The 16,637-nt window shown below is 38.5% G+C and overlaps 1 protein-coding gene across 1 annotated transcript in view; it reads left to right on the top strand.

Moving 5' to 3' along the window:
• Window positions 1-16,637, top strand: part of JMY (junction mediating and regulatory protein, p53 cofactor) — a 67,650-nt gene that overhangs the window by 18,170 nt on the left and 32,843 nt on the right. The window contains exon 2 of the mRNA XM_061376818.1: window positions 6,309-6,482. Coding sequence (XP_061232802.1) covers window positions 6,309-6,482 — 174 coding nt within the window. The remainder of the gene's footprint in view (window positions 1-6,308; window positions 6,483-16,637) is intronic.

The raw sequence follows: 16,637 nt of genomic DNA, 5'->3' as shown, positions 1-16,637 counted from the left end.
CAATTACCTCAATGCATAAGAAAATGGGGTATTCTTTAATTACTATCCAAAAATATGAGGAAGCTTAGGAAGACACTGAAAAATATCTTCATAGCCTGTTTTAGCTAAAAGTAGGTATATGTCGTACTGCAATACTTCTATAAAATAATAGTTATGGGGAAAGTTTTGAGAGGAAGAGCAAAGGAAATGTAAGACTTGACTCTTCAGTGATTAAATTAAGCTTTGGACTGTTCTCCCAGCTGAGATCAACCTGTACATAATTACCCTGCCTTCTGTAATACTTTTAAACCTTTATAGATAAAATACAATTTTTTAAAATACTGAAGACAGAAATAAGGGAAATTAGTCTGTTATATAGTTCAAATTCATGTGCTGTTAAATTGGAAAAAAAAAAAAAAAGTGTTTCCTGCTGGTTATAATCTGTCTGCATAATAGTTGCCTAAAATATATGGATTCATTTAGTTGTGAACAATGTAACATGATTCTTAAAATACATGCTGTATTCAATGGTTATAGCAGTAGTCAGTCATGTACAGGATGTTACTCTACCCTCCTCCACCCACTTCTTTAAATAATATAATTAAAAATTTGTGAAAGTAAAAAGTTCATATCGAACTGTTGAAGTAAATGAACTCTATTCCTGAGTGCCTTTGCTGAGACTTAATCATAAGCGGGGCATACAACATGCCACAAAAATTGTTCATGTATGTTAATCTAACATCTTGAAAACTGTGGTTTTAAAGTACCAGGTTGGTTTAGGCATTTGGCCAGCTTAACCAATGTCTCAATCTTACTAAAAGGTATCATCTGAATTCTCATGTTTCTAATACAGTGTATTGTTTGTTCACACTGCCTGTTTGAAAACTGGAATATTTTCACACAGTTAAGCTATCTGCGAGTCTATGGAGATCTTGGTTTGCCTTACGACATTGTTGATTCAGTGGATTCTGTGCTAGACCCAGCATTATTGTTATCCAGTACCATGAATACAATTTAGATGGCAGCCAACTAAAAGAATGCTTCAGCTGACTTTGATCCAGAACAGGAAAGCTTCCATCTGACGCTTTATAGAGCAAAGTGGGAGAGGTCCTCTGTGTGGCCAGTTTGGCACCATCCGTCTCCTGTGTCAGTGCCCCTTCAGGACTAGTGGTAATAAAGCAGCCTGGACTCATCGGGCTTACAAGGCTCTGTTTAGAAGCACACTCAAAGCTATCAGTCTTCTGTTCATACCACACCATACTGATGAATACTTGGCGATTGTAATTATATCAGTTCCAAAAAGTGAGAGAGTATAGTGCCCCTTAGAATCATTTAGGTAGGAAAAGACCCTAAAGATCATTGAGTCCAACCATTAATGTAACACTGCCAAGTCCAGCACTAAACCATGTCCCCAGGTGCCACATCTACACATCTTCTAAGTACCCTCATGGGTGATCACTCAACCACTTCCCTGTCCAGTATGCTCCAATGCTTGACAGCCCTTTTGGTGAAGAATTTTTTCCTAATATCCAATCCAAACCTTTCCTGAGGCTAACTGAGGCCCTTTCCTATTGTCCTATTACTTGTTATTTGGGAAGAGAGCCCAACACCCGCCATTGTACAACATTGTTTCAGGTAGTTGTAGAGAACAATAATGCCTCCCCTCAGCTTCCTTTTGTCCAGACTAAACCCCCCCCAGTTCCTCATAAGACACGTGCTCCAGACCCTTCAGCAGCTTCGTTGCCCTTTCTTTGGACACACTCCAGCACATCTGTGTCTGTTTTGGAGTGAGGGGCCCAGAACTGAGTGCAGGATTCAAGGTGCAGCCTCACCAGTGCTAAGTACAGTGGGATGATCCTTCTGGCCACACTACTTCTGACGTAAACCAGGATGCCATTAAGCCTTCTTGCCACCTGGCACATACCGTAAGAATGATTTCAAATGCATATCATGATTTCTCTGTGTGTTTGTTGTTTTTTTTCCCCAAACCTGTATTTTTTCACACTTCCTCTTTTCTTCTTTCTTTCATTTAACTCCACCTGAGTGAAATTTGAGGTACCAGTTTTATGGTGTTAATCTGACAGGACAAAAGAATTCCAAGGTGTGTTTGAGCTCATTTGCAAAATTTTTAGAAAAGTTTAATATTTGGATATTTCTCATCCATGTCTGAATAAGCCTGTAGAAGAACATGTTAATAGATTGATGGGTATAATGAGGTTGTATGTAACCAGTGCTTGCAGGTTAGTAAACTTGCTACCTGTTTTGAAGAGCATTCCTAGTCAATAGCTCTTTGGTCTTTGTTCTAAACCAAATAAGGTGATACTCTTTGTTTTCCAAATCAGTTTTCATATTTTGTTATGTATTTTTTGGCAACTGTAGTTTGACTGAAATTTCACCACTCTTTTCATGCAAAGAAGTCCTCATTAGTCACAGGAAATGGATTCTGTGTGCATCATTACCTTCATTACCATAGGAAGAAAGAATGGGTGCTTATCTTGTGTTAATAATTTAAGAATATGTATATTCTGTGTGAAGGACCTGCCCTCAATTGTGTTGGGTGTTTTAATTTTTTTTGAGTTTGGTATTTCTGCAGGAGTTGAGTACTGTGAGGTTTGGGGTAACCTCAGCAGCACACCGAATAGAACCAGACATGGACAACCCTGAAATAGTGCCCATTTACTTATCTTCTGTATGTGCATGAATGTAATGATATTTCATTACTTTATCCATACTGTTTCCAGCGATGGAGAGGATTTTTGTGGAACAACCAACAAATTATAAGTACATACTTGCTTTCAGTGTCATTGAGATGTCTTTGTGCTATAATGATGGTCATAAAATTGCAGCGGTCCTTCATTTCCTGGCACTTCAACTCCAACTTCCACAAAGTTGTGACTATCTTCCAGAGAATCAGGACTGTTAAACAGGCCTTAAAAATGGCCTGTAAAGGAAAAAGAATGCCATGCATTGTATTGTTCTGTTCCTGGAATGAGATTAATAGGTTTCTTCTTGACACGCTTGAGAGGTGGGCCAGTGTGAACCTCGTGAAGTTGAACGAAGTGAAGTGCAAAGTCCTACACCTGGGTCGGGACAATCCCAGGCAGAGCTACAGGTTGGGCAGAGAAGAGATTCAGAGCAACCTTGTGGAAAACGACTTGGGGGTGTTAGCTGGTGAGAAACTGAACATGAGCCGGCAGCCCAGAAACCAGGTGTATCCTGGGCTGCATCAACAGGAGCATGACCAGCAGGTCGAAGGAGGTGATCCTGTCCTTCTACTAATAGCTGTCTCAATAAAATAATATTTGCATACAATGAATACATTCATTTAGCAGGTATTACAGTGCTACTCTTGAAACCCTTCTTTGTGTAAGGTTTGCAGTGTCGGGACACAGGCCAAATACACGCTCTGCTAATGAGAAAATGTTCTTTTATGAAAACAAAGGTGAACATTTGGTGGGAAGAAAAAATAATATAACCAATTTCACTCTGAAGTCAGCTCATGGGAATCATATCTCTGCTCTCATGAAACGCAGCGTGGAGTACTGCATCCAGCTCTGATGTCCTCATGAAAAGGATATAGAGCTGTTGGAGCAAGTCTAGAGGAGGACCATGAGGATGATAAGGGGAGTGGAACATTTCCCACAGGAAAACAGGTTGAGAAAGTTGAGACTGTTCAGCCTAGAGAAAAGAAGGCTGCTTGGAGACCTCATAGCAGCCTTCCAGTATCTGAAGGGAGCCTACGAGGATGCTGGAGAGGGACTCTTCGTTAGGGACGGTAGTGATAGGACAAGGGCAGTGGGTTTAAACTTAAATAGGGAAAGTTCAGGTTAGGTGTAAGGATGAAGTTCTTTACTGTGAGAGTAGTGAGGCTCTGAAACAGGTTGCCCAAAGAAGTGGTAAATGCTCCACCTGTGGCAGTGTTCAAGGCCAAGTTGCACAGAGCCTTGGGTGACATTGTTTAGTGTGAGGTGTCCCTGCCCATGGCAGGGGGGTTGGAACTAAATGATCTTAAGGTTCTTTTGAATTGTAACCATTCTGTGATTCTGATTCTTTTGTTGCCCTCTAGAATTTGTATCCCAGTAGAAGAGTAGGGCTTCGTGATAAAACAAAGGTGTGAATTTGCTGAATAATATAGTAGTAGCCTGAACAGCTAAAGGAAATGAACATTACTGTGTACTGTACAGCTGCTGCTAATAATAGAGACCCTTCTTGCATTGGGTGCCTCGAGAAGAAAGGTTTGGTTTTTCAGTGCCTTGACAGAGGGATGATTACAACATTGGGACTGCAAGAGGGTTTTCTGGTACTGCAGGTGAAAGTAGAAGGCTTTGAAATGGCAACTCTGTTTATAGGAACTAGTAACAAGAAAGAATTGCTGAGGAAAAAGGTGCCTGTGTGTTTAAAACAGCAAATGAACTGGAATGATGCATGAAATCCGTACGGATTTAGGGCTCACACAAAGGACATCTTGAGTGACTTCTGTCCCTCTGCTTGCAAGTTGTTATGTGTGTTTAGCCCTGTATGTTCATAAAATGTTAGTTTTACAGACTGCAAGCCTCAGTGTGCCACCCAATAATCTGAGTGAGAATCAAATGCCACAGAATACTGTGTGCTCCTGGAAGACAGCAAAAGGGCATTACAAACGACTTTGCAGTAGGAACAATTTCCTAGGTGAAGCTGTTCAGGTAATACAGCAAATGTTCTCATGCTACTGAGGAATGTCAGATCTGTTTTACACATTTTTCCCAGACCTTTCATCTTGACTAAGCCTTGTTGATGGAGAGCTCTTCCTGGCTTGTCATCTGACCATTATTTTAGTGCTGAACATATAAATAAAGCTAGCACAAGCTGTTCTACTATATGCATACTCTCTCTCTAATCTTGGTTGACCTGTAATGCTTCAGAAGGAGCCCAGGTTAACAGGGGTCTTCAGAAGTGAAATTTACATTACAAAGAAAAAAATTTTCTTACGTCGTTATGTAACTGAACCTACAACATAGTAATATAAATGTAATGGAGCAAACTGAGTAGACAGTATGGTAATCAAGATTTCTGTTGACTGTCCTGGGGTATAAATGAACCAGATGTCAAAGGACTGTTGACCAAAGCTTCAATTTCTGATCAGCTGTTCCCTTTTTTTTGTTTTCCACTTATGATACTTGATGCAGATGGGTATACTAAGAACTTCATGTAGGCTTGGCATCCAACTTGAATGAACAGATAGAAGATACTTTGTGCTTTTCCACATTGTACCTAATCTATGTTAGGTTTAAATAAATTTGGACTGTGAAATACATGCTTTTTTTATATATAAAGGACAAGAGACTTTAAGTTTGAAGATTGCATAAGAAGAGAATTAATTTCATATAAATTTGTCTTTGTAAATTCATCAAGTACTCCATAATTCTGTATGAGATTAGTTTTTGTTAAATGGTTAAATATTTTTTCAGAAATGGTAAAAGATTTCCAGCAGCATGTGAGGTCTGCCCAGGCAAATGCCCCAAGTAGATGCAAAAAAAGCATCTAAATTAAAAACATACAGTGTAGCAAATTTGCATAGATAGATGAAATTTTTTGCTTCATAAGAACTAATGGAAGGAACGGACAGATTTTGATTGATGTTGTGTTTTCTTATATGAATTAAAGCATAAACTATTTTAAGGGGGTTTTTGTTTGGGGATTTTTTTAGTGTATCATACTTAGATAATTTCCTTAGATAATAATCTCATTTGAAATTTAATGTCTAAACTGTCTAGGCTAAAATCGTAAACCAGAAGGCAAAATTACTAGAAATGCAGATCACTGTTTTGTTTCATATAGATTCTTCTCTATATGTGTGAAGCTGTACCTATGCAATGGGACTGTGTTGGTCCAAAGTACAGACAGGCAAAAAGCCCCCAAAACCCAAAAATTATCAAAAGGTGACATTGCTTATATCTCCTTTCCTATCACTCCTTCCTCTGTTTACCCCCTAACACCTGAAAGTGGGAAACATGGGAAGGGGCATATCTGATTACCACGTTACCATCTTCTAGTACTGGGTTGCTTTTGAGCTGTCCTTGTACTTGTATTTAATACTTCCCAGGGATTTTTTTTGAATTAAAAGACCAAAAGGGGTGCTGCACACCTTGAGTTCAGCTTATCAGAGATGTGCTCATACTTGACTAGCTAAGCTCAAAATGTGGGTGGGGGTTAAGATTTTGTTTGTTTGCTGATTTTGTCGGAGAGGGAATATACTGCAAGAGGATAGGCAAAAAAAAAGGCTTTTTAAATGAGTCACTTTTAGCAAGAATGTTTTAATACATTAATTAAAATTGACACTTTTTCTACAGCTTCTGGAAAGACATAAGAACACTGAAAGCATGGTAGAGCTGCTTGAACTGTATCAAATGGAAGATGAAGCCTATGGTAGTCTTGCAGAAGCCACCACAGAGCTTTACCAGTACTTACTACAGCCATTCCGTGATATGAGGGAACTTGCAATGCTTAGAAGACAGCAGATAAAGGTATGATAAAAGTAACTAACTTCCTATTAATGGAGAAATCATAGTCTTTACTACTATTTGTTACTTTTGTTATGCAGTGATGGTTTCTCCAGTAGTTGTTGACCCTGTGTTTCTAGTTTCTTCACTCTTCTGCTTCTGAAGAGTGAGAATATCTCTTGATTTTACACCTGTTTATCTTGCTTTGTTTGGTGTTAGGTGTTAGGTGAAACTTGGAATTATATGATTACTGGGAATATTGACTGGAATATAAAATAGAGACATAGGTACACTATTTGTACCGTTGTTATTTTTAAAAAAGCTTACACAGGAAGTTACTTTTCGTTTTCTGAGATGATCTGATTAGCAATGAAAAGTAAGTAGCTTTTCATCTAATGTTGTGAAATACTTAAATACGGACATGTATTAGAAACAGATTTTTTTTGCAAAATGTAACAGTATATTTTCCTAAGAGCTAAAAGAAAGTAGAAATAGCTGAAGAGTACTGCATTTTGGTAAAACTGTTTTATAACACATATGTTTGTTTTATTTTAAAATAATTCTAATTTTAAATACTTATCGAAAAATAACAGATGTCACCTCCTTTATTGCATCTCAGAAGTACTTTTGGTAAAGTTGTTATCTCTTGTGCAGATTATTAAGACTGTAGCCCTCTAATTCTTCTAATATATGTGTTGTAGCATAAAAGCCAAAATGGGTCTGTTTTGTTTTCAGATGTCAGTTTATCTCAGCTTGGCACCCATTCAGTTAGCCAACATTGTTATTAATGGTTTCAATTTTAAAAAGACAGCTTTTTTTTCGCTCTGGTTTTGATTATAGAATGAGGAAGGGAGGCAAGAGGATTTGTGATTCCAAAACTAGTTTTATTTTGAGCTATTGCTGTGTCCCTAAAGTAATTTTTTCAAAACATTCAGCAATCTGAAAGTAACTCAGTGAGGTAATGTGATGATATTTGAACCAGAGGTGCTAAATTATAAATGCTGCTGCATAGAGAATTGGGATGAATATTTTTTCAGATGTATTGTATGGCTGAAGGTTGTGAACACTGTATTTAATGTAAAGCCTTCTTTAAAGCATGATGTAGTTCCCATTTTATTTAAATTTGTTACATAGGAAGAGACAATTTTGGTTTTCTTTGTTCTTTTTACAAGCAGGTAAAGGCAAATAAATTGAGCAATAAACATGAATTGAGCTGTTTTTTGTTTTGTTTTGTTGTGTTGATTTTTGGTTTTGTTTGGATATTATATTTTTTAACCTCAATAATCTCTTGAATTTCAATTTAAAAATAACTTGTTTTCTACTTTTCCTGAAAGAATAACCTTGGTAACTTTCAGGGACATGTTTTTGTGGTTGATTATTTTAGTTGTACATAGTTGAATCAAATGTACATTAAGTTCTTTCCCTAACTTGGCAATTTTTGAGTTATAAAACTTGGTCATCTGTATTATGTGGTAGAGAAAGATGCCATCTCTTGTTTTTCATTTCATTGTTTGAGAGAAAGCAGTACTTGTATCTATGATGACAAAATATATATTACGCTGGGTAGCTAGGGTGGAAAACTTACTTTATAAATAGAACTTGCGCATGAAATGGTTTGTGTTAACTTGCTGCATATGTTTTTCTGGCAGGCTTAATAATGGAATAAAGATCCTTGGGTTTCAGTAAACCCTAATGGCTGGGGTCAGTTCCATTTTCATGCATAATATAAGTATTTCTCATGTTTACTACCTCAGTGAAATGGGAGCTGTGACCATATACTGTTTATGTATGAAGAGTGACAGGAGAAAGATAAAGTTTGGATCTAGGGCAGGGTAAAGAATGAAAAACCTGCAGAATGTGTTAATAAAATGGAAAAAATAGATTACAAGGATAATTAAGCTTGAATACAAATACTAGGGTTTAGTCAGGATTGCATATGCCTTCTGTAATTTTACAGTTTTAGACCTGTAGGTGCAGCTGTGTTCACTGGCCTAATAGAAAGAAATCACCCTGCTGCTTTGAATTTTCTGGTCTTATAATTCTGGACCCTACTTCACACTCACGTTGAGTAGGCAACTCATTTGATCAAACTAGGTAGAATCAGGGAGAGGCTTTCTTTTTTTCATATTTTTTTTTTTTTTTTAAATGTCCTTGGTACTAGGCTACAGAGAAATGTGAGATAAATTGTTTCATAACGTATATGTAGATGGCAGTAAAACTTTGACACAAGCGTTCTCAAAGGTCTGAACTGGACTGCATTTGCTTAACTGAGAACTGATAATATCTTGATATAGATGAGAGATTACAGTCATCATTACCTCTCAATTCATCTTCAGAAATGAGAACATTAAAATGTTCTTACATATTAAAAGCACTGTTAGCTTCATCACATACATATTCATTATTTTCACTGACATGTTAATTCACTTGAATGGGAGGTGTTTTTAAAACCACTAATATTAAGGTCTAGCGCTGGAAATAAGAGATGAGAACAGCATATACCTTCATAATTAATTATTTTTTTTTCTTCATTAAATCGTAGAATGCTTTATTATAATGTACTTCCCTTTCAAGGAGATACTGATATTATTGAAAATATAACTCTGGTTAACTGTTATGTGGATTTATTTATTGGTTTTATACTTCATGGTAAATTGCAATAGTGTACCTTATAACTAATTTGACTTTAATTTATGTAAAATGAAATACTTGGAAATAAATTATGATGCTGGATTTGGAGAAGGCTGAGGTTCTTAATGACTTCTTTACCTCAGTCTTCACTGGCAAATGTTCTGACCACAGCACCCAAGTCTTGGAAAGCAGATGCAGGGACTGTGAGAATGAAGACCTTAGGCCTACTGTAGGAGAGGATTAGGTTCAAGACCATCTTAAGAACCTGAACGTGCACAAGTCCATGATGGGACCTGATGAAATCCATCTGTGGGTCTTGAAGCAGCTGGCGAATGAAGTTGCCAAGCCACTGTCCATCCTATTTGAAAAATCATAGCAGTCAGGTGAAGTTCCCAATGACTGGAAAAAAAGAAGTGTAACCCCCACTTTCAAGAAGGGGAAAATGGAAGACCGAGGGACTTACAGACCAGTCAGTCTCACCTCTGTGCCTGGCAAATCTTGGAGCAGATTCTCCTGGAACGCATGCTTAGGCAAATTCAAAACAGCAAGGTGCTTGGTGACAGCCAGCATGGCTTCACTGAGGGGAAATCCTGCCTGACCAATTTCGTCGCCTTCTATGATGGGACTACAGAACTGATGGACAGGGGTAGAGCAGTTGATATCATCTACCTGGACTTGTGTAAAGCATTCGACACTGTCCCACACAACATCCTTGTCTCTAGACTGGAGAGACATCAATTTAATAGATGGCTCACTCAGTGGGTAAAGACTGGCTGGATGGCTGCATGCAGAGAGTTGGGGTCGACAGCTCAGTGTCCATCTGGAGACCTGTAATGAGTGGTGTCCCTCAGGAACAGGTGTTGGGACAGGTCTCTTGGTTCATCATCTTTGTCGGTGACATGGACAGTGGGATTGAGTGTGCCCTCAGCAAGTTTGCTGATGACACCAAGCTGTGTGGTTCGGTTGATACGCTGGAGGGAAGGAATGCCATCTAGAGGGACCTTGACACGCTTGTGAGGTGGGCTGATGCCAACCTTATGAAGTTTAACCTTGCCAAGTGCAAGGTCCTACACCTGGGTCAGGGCAATCCCAGACACAGCAACAGTCTGGACAGAGAAGAGATTCAGAGCAGCCCTGCAGGGAAGGACTTGGGGGTGTTGGTCCATGAGAAGCTAAACATGAGCTGGCTGCAGTGTGTGCTTGCAGCCCAGAAAGCCAACCGTATCCTGGGCTGCATCAAAAGGAGCGTGACCAGCAGGTTGAAGGAGGTGATCCTGCCCCTCTACTCTGCTCTCATGAGACCTCACTTAGAGTATTGTGTACAGTTCTGGTGTCCTCAACATAAAAAGGACATGTAGCTGTTGGAACAAGTCCAGAGGAGGGCCGCGAAGATGATCAGGGGACTGGAGCACCTCCCGTATGAAGGTCAGCTGAGAAAGCTGGGGCTGTTCAGCCTGGAGAAGAGAAGGCTGCGTGGAGACATCATAGCAGGCTTCTAGTATCTGAAGGGGGCCTATAGGGATGCTGGGAAGGGACTCTTCATTAGGGACTGTAGTGATAGGACAAGGGGTAATGGGTTAAAACTTGAACAGGGGAAGTTTAGATTGGATATAAGGAAGAAGTTCTTTACTGTGAGAGTGGTGAGGCCCTGGAAAGGGTTGTCCAGGGAAGTTGTGAATGCTCCATCCTTGGCGGTGTTCAAGGCTGAGTTGGACAGTGCCTTGGGTGACTTGGTTTAGTGCAAGGTGTCCCTGGCCATTGCAGGAGGGCTGAAACTAGATGATCTTAAGGTCCTTTCCAACCCTAACTGTTCTATGATTGTATGCATTGAACATTTTAGATACTGGCTTTAAAAAGTATTTTCATGAAGTACAAAGCAAGCTTGCAGGAGAAGATAAATCTAGTGATGAGGATAGCTAGCAAAACAGAAATACTTTAAAAATATTTAGAGAATACTTTGAATAAAATCTCACAATCAACTGAATTATGTTTGGGGAAAGCGTCATGGATGGCAATGCTTCAAACTCTGATCTGTAGTGTTACTTTCATACATCAGATGGATGAGTTTGGTATTACTAAATCAGTGTTTTTATTAGTGGCTCTTGAATAACTGATGTCTTAGCTGATTTTTGAACTGTGCTTTTAATAATATTTTTGAGTGTATGGTGGTCTTGCAGTTAAAAACATGAGAACAGGGCTACACAAGGCACATAGGAGGACACAAAAGCAGCACTCATTAAAATGTATAGATTACTTGCATGGTAATCAGTTCAATTTAATTCCTCTTGGTTTTGCAACCCACACTCTCTAATAGTTATAGACTAGTGACTTGCAGAAAACAAGGTGATGAAAACTCTCTGGTAAAAAACCTTAAGGTAGTATTCAGTGGAGTGACTGACAATACTTCAAACAGTTATTAAATTGGTTTTAGTACATATGTAGTTGAAGATGTGTCCTAGCATCATCAGAAATGATAGTTGAATAAACTTGGCTTTTGAAAACATGCAGAGTATGGAAGAAATGGTAATACAAATTTATGCAAAATGTCTGGATTTGCAAATTAAGGTTACAGACATAGCTGAAAATACTGCTTTCTTTTTTTGAGAAACTGGTATAATATGCTGAATTACGCCGTGATAGTCTGTATAGTCTCAAAGTTTGTTTCAGAAGGATTGTATGCCAGTTTGTTTATATCCTGAACTATAAATCCACTAACTATTGTATGAACTCATAGCAAAATATTTTGCCTACTTAAAATCAGGGGTTTGTGGGCTTTCTGAAAAAATAATGTTCTAAAGAGGCCATTATGTAAGGCAGGCTGTCGTAGCCTGAATCGATGAGGAAACTGAACTCTTGCTGTGAGGTTGCTGATTAGAAAATTGTGGCATGTATCTGATCACTTAAATTTGCCTGTCTGCAAAGTGAAATGCTTTAACTTGATTTAGCAGTTGAGCTCACTTGCTTAAACTAGTTTTCAGATAACTAAGCAGAATATATCTTGTTAAATTTATTATTATTATTTATTTATTTTTTTTTAATAATCTTTCTCTTCGAAAGTGAACTTTTTTTAGCCTGGAGCTCAGCCAGTGAAGCAGAAGTGTAAATAAAGGTTCCATGATACACATGTAGATAAATAAGGAAGGTATAATGCAGAGTGCAGAGTTTAGCTTTTCTGTCAATTACCATTATAAAATACTTCGACTTAGTGGTTTAAATGCTCTTCTATATACACTGATATGTGTCTGGGAAAAAAACCACAATGGAATAATCTCAGTCATTCCTCCTACTCTTGCTCTATAGCCTTACTCTTCCATGATTTTTCTCTTCTGAATACTACTTCATTTTTCAGCATTCTCCATAGTTCTGGAAAAAAAATTCACCACTGCTCTTTACAGTACAATGATGTTATTGTTCAGTCTTCTTTCTGTATGTCCTAACATCTTGTCTGCTTTTTCATTTGTTACTTCCTTTACAATCTTTATTTAATTGTGTATGTCATTCTCCTGTGTCTTGATTGATAATCAAAACCCCTGTTGTTTGTATTGCCAGTCACAGGTTCCATTTTAAGGACTCTAGACCATCCAATCTAAGTTAGTTTGCATATTAACATTAAAGTCCATGTCAGTATTCATTAGGATAAACCAAATAAAACTGTAAAGCCCTTTTTACACCTGAGTGCTTTAACTACATATATATATGGGACTGTACATCTGGAATTATAACATATTTTGAGAAATAGTGCTGGGTTTGTGTTAGCAGCTGGGAGCATAGTTAAAATGTGTAAGACTAACTTTGAGAAATCCCTAAATAGATCATGAAGCTGAAATGCATACTTTCTGGCTAATACATCCAGAAGCTGTGTTTGGAGTTAGTGTTTGGCTTCCTGGAATGTTTCAAAGGAACATAGTTGAGTGAGCTGAAACACTCCTTTATGTCTGAAGCTATTCCTTTTTGTATATTGCCTCTGCCATCTGTAGTACTCCCTCAACTTATTTTCTTTTGTTCTTATAATTAATTGACCAGATGTTATAATATCTCATGTTTTTCTCCTTTTCTGCCTCTTACAAGACCTTCTAAAAGAGAGGTAATAAAGGGAGCTGGAGAGATGTCACGGATCTCTGCCTAAGTTATAATGTGGTCTGGTCTAAGTCTTTTTCTGTCAAGTCTTGTCTCAGCTGTCTTCAGAAAGAACCTGGAAAGTATTGAAGACCCTTGAGGACTATTTCTTTATATAGAAGATGTATACTGTATGAAACTTAAAAACCCTATAGTTGCAGGCCTTTTTCTTCTGTCTTCTCACAATAAACTTACTTTACACTCTTCAAAACTTAACAACAATCTGTGAACTTTTCTAGAGAAGAATGTTTCCAGTAGAAAACCCTTGCCTCTGCTTTATTCTCACCTGCTCACAGGCTAGATGAGACACTTCTTTTCAGTTTGTGCCCTCTGAAGAACTTGTTTTCCTCCAGAAACATATCCATGTGGTGCAGAAATGCATTCTTTTATGTTCCATTAAGCTGAAGCAATAGTTGATGGAAGTATGTTTACACAGTATGTTGAAGTTAATGGCTCTGTTATTTCTTCTTCTTCTTGTGTGCTTTACAACAACTACTTTTGTGAAAGCCATCGTAATTTTCCTAGTTGCAAAGCATTATCTGAAGTAAAGTTTGCAAAACATGAAAATGTACAAAAGCAAGTTTCATCATCATGGAAAAAAAAATTAGTTGGCTTTATCATGAGGCTTGGATTCTTCTCAAAGATAATATGGTTTTAGGAAGAATAGCTGGAAAGCTTTTTTTTTTGAGGAAGTGATTATTAGACAAGAAAGTGCAGATTTGGCTGTGTGACCTAGTTGTGAAAAGAGAGGCTTTTTAGTTAGGTCATATTTTCTCCAGAACTTTGAGTCCAAATCAAGAACTTCCAGACCAAAAAGTGAGTTTGAGAAAATGTTAGGGAAATTAAAAGCCTGTTAGATTAGACAACTATATCAGAGTTTCTTAATTTTTAACGAAAACAAATTTTCACTGAATCAAAAATAGATACCATGTTTACAAGAAAGTACCAGTTAGACGAAAACATTTTTCTTTCCTAACTGTCCATTTCAATTCTTTGGTGCCTTCTCTCTAGTCATATTTAGCATGACAATTGTAATTTAAAAAATACATTCCTGTTTAGTCTATAAAGTGACCTGTGCTCTTTTATGGACTATAGAAGTAAAAGCTGCTGGCATCATAAAGGCACGCAGTGAGCAAAATGAAGCATAAATGTGTTATGCATGCATTGCAAACAGTAATGGAATGCAGAAGGACAAAAGAGCTTCCTTTAATTCCATGAGAGTATTGTCTTATATCAAAGTGGTTAATTATTGAATGCAATATAGAAAACAAAGTCTTCAAAACTCATGAGCCTGCTCATGTTGCTTTTGAATGGTCCACATGTGTTTCCCTTTTCCTTTTTAAATTCTTAACTAGGGAAAATGAAGTGGTCATTTCCAGCATGAAGGTATTGTAGATGTGGAGGAAAGCTGCTGTATATTCTTCTTAAGCTGTTACCTCCAGGGTCAGGTTCCCAGCATTTCCTCCCCAGCTTTCTCCCTATTAGCACCTGTGGTCTTACCTTAGTTACACTACCTTCCCCTCACCCCCGTGGTCTTGCTTTCTAGTTCCTATGATAATATACAACTCTAAATAGTGTGAATGTATCCAAATTATGTTATTTAAATCAAATATTATGATTTAATATATATTTGCCTATATCTGCTGTCATGGCATGTTAGTGAACTGGAACATAATGCTTATACAGCCATTTGGAAAGTGGAACCCTGTATATTTTACCACTATGTCTCGGTTGTTCATCTTTGGTTTTCCCTTGTGACTGTCCTGCCCCACAAGGATTTCATTAATTTTCTAGGTAGGTTGCACTTCAAAACTGGTAATTCTTCTCTCAAGTGGTCAGTGACTGTCAGTTTTTATACTCATGATGTGGCTATTGTTTTTTTCACGTTTCCTCAGTGTGTCAGGTACTGGCTGGATGGGAGGAGATTACTTTTCCCATGGGGAGCATTGTAACCCATTCAGGTCAGTGGAGAGGTTCTTAGAGGCCACAGGGTGTTTATCAGGCAACACCAGAAAAGTAAGCTTGGAGAGAAACAGGGAGCAGCAGACAGCTTGACCCGAGAGACTGCAATTTCCAGGGCAGCAAAGAGGACTCTTAAATTTTGCTGCCACTTGGAAAGTATTGACAAAAGTGGGAAGTAAGGACTTGCCTTCAAGAACACAGTGGGGTCTGTGTTCATAGAGTACCTTTCTGGAGTCTCCGTCTGACAAGTCTGCTTTCCCTAAAATTGCATCCTCTCATGAAGTGAAATATTAAAGCATCTTGATTGATTTTCCTCTTCCTTGCATGGGAATATCTCTGGCTGCTCTACATGAAAGACTACCTGTATTTGTAATACGCAGCGCCGAGATCCTGACATGCTGATAGGTACTTAACTTCCATGAATTTTATTTTTTAATTCATTTGATTCCTACTGCCCTGTGAATGGTCTGAGATTACTCCTGCTGGCAGCAAATGGCCACAGGGTGTTAACTAGGCTATCCAAAGAGTAACAAAGATATCTGTGGCTGAAGACTGCTGCTTCAGGAATCAGCAGGGGAGCCTGGGTCTTCAGAGCATTTGCAGCTCTTGGTTATTCTTGAACTTTCTCATTCTGAATTCGTCATCCTGAACCTTGACTGTCTCTTGCTGGCAAAGCTGTTAAATGGTTGTTGAAACAAGTATTCTGGCCTAACAGCTTTAAATGTGAAAAGAACAAGCTAGCCACCTTTTTGAGGAACCAGCTTTTTCACCTGTTAAAAGACTCCAGGCACATAGATTCTGACTTGACCTGTTCCCCTTGAAGCAATGAGAACCTCCTCTCTTGTCATGGTTTAACCCTAGCTGTCAGGGTTAAACTAAGTAGTACTGGCAGATACTAAGCAGTACCCAGCTGCTCGCTTGCTTCAGTCTGAGATGGGGGAGAGAATGGGAAGGCTAAAAATGAGAAAACTCATGGGTTGAGATAAATACAGTTTAATAGGTTAAACAAAAGCCATGTGTGCAAGCAAAGCAAAGTAAAGAATTACTTCCCATTCACCACTTCACCATTAACATCAGCAGGCAGGTGTTCAGCCATCCCTAGGACAGCAGGGCTCTATCACATGTAATGGTTACTTGGAAAAACAAGTGCTGTCACTCCAAATGTTGCCAGTTCCTTCTTCCCACAGCTTTATGTGCTGAGCACAATGCCACGTGGTGTGGAATATCTCTTGGGTCAGTTGGGGTCAACTGTCCTGGCTGTGTCCCCTTCCAGCTTCTTGTGTACCCCCAGCCTGCTCGCTGGCGGGGTGGCATAAGAAGTAGAAAAGCCTTGGCTCTGTGTAAGCACACCTCAGCAGTAACTGAAATATCCCTGTATTACCAGCAGTGTAATTCACAAATCCAAAACATAGCAACTGCTATGAAGAACATTATCACAGCTAAACCAGCACATCCGTCCTCCATCATTTC

The sequence above is a fragment of the Neopsephotus bourkii genome, unplaced genomic scaffold (assembly GCF_033783945.1).
Source record: "Neopsephotus bourkii isolate Nb327-2 ecotype Australia unplaced genomic scaffold, CSIRO-AGI_Nbou_v1 NB_1740, whole genome shotgun sequence".
Classification (NCBI taxonomy): domain Eukaryota; kingdom Metazoa; phylum Chordata; class Aves; order Psittaciformes; family Psittacidae; genus Neopsephotus; species Neopsephotus bourkii.
The sequence above is the reverse complement of the archived record's forward strand: the minus strand, read 5'-3'. Positions and strand labels throughout refer to the sequence as shown.